The sequence below is a fragment of the Danio aesculapii genome, chromosome 6 (genome assembly GCF_903798145.1).
Source record: "Danio aesculapii chromosome 6, fDanAes4.1, whole genome shotgun sequence".
Taxonomy (NCBI): Eukaryota; Metazoa; Chordata; class Actinopteri; order Cypriniformes; family Danionidae; genus Danio; species Danio aesculapii.
This window is the reverse complement of record NC_079440.1, coordinates 27357435-27360846: the sequence shown is the minus strand read 5'-3', so window position 1 is coordinate 27360846 and position 3412 is coordinate 27357435. Positions and strand designations below refer to the sequence as shown.

General features: G+C 34.5%; 1 protein-coding gene across 1 annotated transcript; it reads right to left on the bottom strand.

The window, feature by feature from the left end:
* Positions 1–532: 532 nt before the first annotated feature.
* ppp1r27b (protein phosphatase 1, regulatory subunit 27b) lies at positions 533–3080 on the bottom strand. The gene is made up of 3 exons (XM_056459056.1): positions 2228–3080; positions 1953–2103; positions 533–1755 (listed from the first exon to the last, which is right to left on the bottom strand). Exons 1-3 carry the CDS (start codon positions 2460–2462, stop codon positions 1635–1637), a joined length of 507 nt encoding a protein of 168 aa, XP_056315031.1. The 5' UTR covers positions 2463–3080; the 3' UTR covers positions 533–1634.
* Between the last annotated feature and the right edge of the window lie 332 nt (positions 3081–3412).

Below are 3412 nucleotides of genomic sequence, written 5' to 3'. Positions count from 1 at the left end.
GAGGCAACTGTCTGTCAATGATTATGGTTTTTGTAATAGCAAATGCACTAACAAAATCATTAAGAACTTAGTTTTACAGTCACAGTTTCCAAATCTAATTAAAAGAGAACAAAGAATTTCATTTTGCTGTCAATGTTCTATTGTGTTTGGGAAATTTCTTTTTTCACAAATGCATATGGTACAAATCTATTATTTAATATATTTTTAATCAGTGGTTGAACGAGGTGAAACTTTGCAAATCTGTAAAAGTGGTGAATGACAAAATAAAGCCCATAAGCTTTTCTGGATTTTAATAAGCTACATTAATTTTCAAAGCCCCTTAATTTTAGTTTATTTATTTTAAAAAAACAGTTTTTTTTTTATTCTTCAGTTGCATATTATGTTTGCCTGTTTTATTACTCAACCTTGAGATGACAGTATGTACCAAAAATGTAAGAATGTACCATTTTGTTTGTATGTTCAGCTGGAAACAATAAAAAACACCTGAGAGCTTGTTTCTTTAAACTTTTATTTAGAAAAGAAGAAATGCACAATATAAATCAGGAGGTTATCTGTAAGAGACTGGAATACAAGTACATACAGTTACAAAATGATAAGAACAATAAGTAAAAATAAGAAATAGAGAGTGAAAAACGAGAGAACAAAATAAAGAAAGGGAAGTACAAAATTAAATAAAAACACAAAGCATCAAAGATAACTTACTGGAAGCATGATATTTTCGTAAGAGAGAGCTTCTCCTGCGCAGTGGGAAAAACAGAACCAATATGCTCATCAGCTTTGCAAATAGTCAGACTGACGCTTTCAGCACATGCGCATCTTCGAGAAACCCAGAAGATTTACGCTAATGTTGCTCCCCCTTAAACAACACCCCAAAATTAGTTCCGCTACCCAGACACCACTGCTAAACCAAACATTAGGAACAAAATTGTGAAGTTCAGAACCCATTAATATAACATTACAACATAACATTTGAGACCTTAGTACAACAAACAGAATAATAAAAGTAAACTGTTATAGGATAACAAAACAAAAGCAAATTTAGTCTCACTTTTTCACTTTCATGAATTAAACAAAAAAGATAAATAAAATCAGTCAAAATAAAAGTATGTATTATTCATACTGTTACAATAGCTGTAAGCTAGGCTACAGAAAAAAAATTTAATTCAGTAAAACTGGCATGCATTTGTCTAATATCATATTTGAAAGGTGGAAATAAACAGCTACGATTAGGGGAAAAAAATAAAAAAGTTGTGGAAACAAACAACATTATGTATATTAATTTTTAAATTCAGATATAAGACTTTCTGTGCTGTAGTTATTTATAAAAATCACATTTAAAATGCACATTTTTTAAACTTTCAGCAACAGTGCATTAGTCTACAAAATAAAATAAAGGTTCATTGTAGAGGCAAGTTCAAATCCTGTCCTAATTGCTGTCATCGGTCCAAAAGAGAAGGACAAAAATTATAATCAGACACACTTTGAATGTGTCTCAACAACCAGCTCCACTGCATATATGTACAGTGGCTAGTCCACTCCTTTGACAACTTCATCCTTTCAATATGGCAACTGCCATAAAGGAGAAGCGCAATCAGAAGTATTTCAGAGTCCAGAAGGGGGTCGACCTGTGTGTTTTAGTCACCACTGACCCCAAAAAGATGAAGCAGCTCTTTGCAGTCTGGGTCAATAAGGTCAACAGGTTTCTCCCCACAGTCATTTTCAGCTTCAGTGTCCGCACCTAAAGAAATCAAGTACCTGAAAACCAAAATGAACACTGCCACTTTAAATTAGTTTTAGAGCTGGTGTCACATCACTTTGGTGAAATACTCTCTTTTGATTTTTCAGTCTGACATATTAATTCCTGCAGTTTTTATTTTTTATGGAAAAGTAAATTGGTATTGAGAAAATTATTTATCAAGTCCAAATAGTACATACATTAAGAAGTTTCTTACTTGGCTATCTCTGGGAAGCCATCACTGCAGGCCATGTGTAGTGGAGTCCATCCATCCTCATCTCTCTGGGTGATGTCAGCTCCAGATTTGACAAGAAGCTTTACACACTCCATGTTTCCAGATAAAACTGCCTCATGAATTGCTGCCATGCCTTTACAATCAGCAAAGCATTAATGTTAAAATACAAGTTCAGTCAGCCTACTATCTATATCTAGCATGTTATCTGCATGGGTCAGAACAAAGATTTTCTTTCCTTTGAAGACTGGTTTTCATACCTGAATGATAGATTGTGTCCAGACTCACTCTTCTGGTTTGAATAAAGCATCCAACTCTTTCCAGCTCTCCTTGACGAACACAATCTTGGAAGACTATGTCATTGGGAAAGTGAACATTGCGAGCAGTTCTGATTGAAGGTTGAGAATGAGAGCATGACAGTGGGTCAGTGGTATTTGGGTTGCAGATGTCATAGTGAGTAGTCTGTGTGACCGGACACAGGTAGTACTTCATCATTATTTAACGTTTTTGTTCCTAAGATATACAAGATAGAATTCTATACAAATTCTGAAGTTTCAGCAATATCAGAGATCTTTATAAGTTTTTTCTACAGAAGGTACAGGTCTTGATAATTGCAGTGTTAGTCCTTTCTAGATAGTTCTACAAAATTTGATTTTAAGTCGTGGCTCTGTGTGTGCCTTATATATGCCCTTTGCTAGACTATTTTAAGAGGTGGTTGTCTCATAGCTCATATGACTGAATTGAAAGAGAAGTGGGTGTGATTTGGTGTCACACATCTATGATTCTCAGCCAGCTTAGCAATGAGATATGTAGGCTCAACTTGTTTTCACACTACATTTGAACCAAGTCTTTCCTCCTCATCTTGAAATAAATTTCCCCACCCCAACTCCTGTTATCAGACACCAGAGACATAATTTCTAGCAGTGAGTAGGGCATGCAAAATGGTACTGCACTTAAACCATAAGCACACTCATTATATATTTTGAATAATTAGTTCAACAAACAGCCAGCAAAAAATATTCTTGCCAGAGAGACTACCGGCATATGAAGTTAATCACATTAATATGTATGATTTCTGATCTGATCTCTGATCTGTAATATTACCATTATTTAGTTTCAGAAATAAGCTTGTAGAATGCTAATGTAACTTTTTTCTTGATAAAGATATAGTGCACAACTAATGGTTGTCAAAATCCAAAGTTCAATAGTCTAACACATTTTGCAAATCATGATGCCAAATCAAAGGTTGATGGGCAGTCCAGAAAGTAACATAAGTGATCAAAGGTCTTGTGAAGTGCTTTGCAATGCGCATATTTTTTTAATTCAATATTTGACCAATGTACCAGGAAACCTGCCAGAATTTCCAATAATCCACAATCAATAATATTCAGCCCATTTTATATTGTTGGTGATGGCTTGTGTATGGGAACCCAACAGAGTCATCA

Excerpts from the sequence above, each read along its gene's own strand:
- ppp1r27b (XM_056459056.1), bottom strand. The coding sequence starts at position 2,462 with ATGATGAAGTACTACCTGTGTCCGGTCACACAGACTACTCACTATGAC. Across the intron at positions 2,104-2,227 it reads GGACACAATCTATCATTCAG|GCATGGCAGCAATTCATGAG; the intron begins GTATGAAAACCA and ends CTGATTGTAAAG. Across the intron at positions 1,756-1,952 it reads GGCTTCCCAGAGATAGCCAA|GTACTTGATTTCTTTAGGTG; the intron begins GTAAGAAACTTC and ends TTTGGTTTTCAG.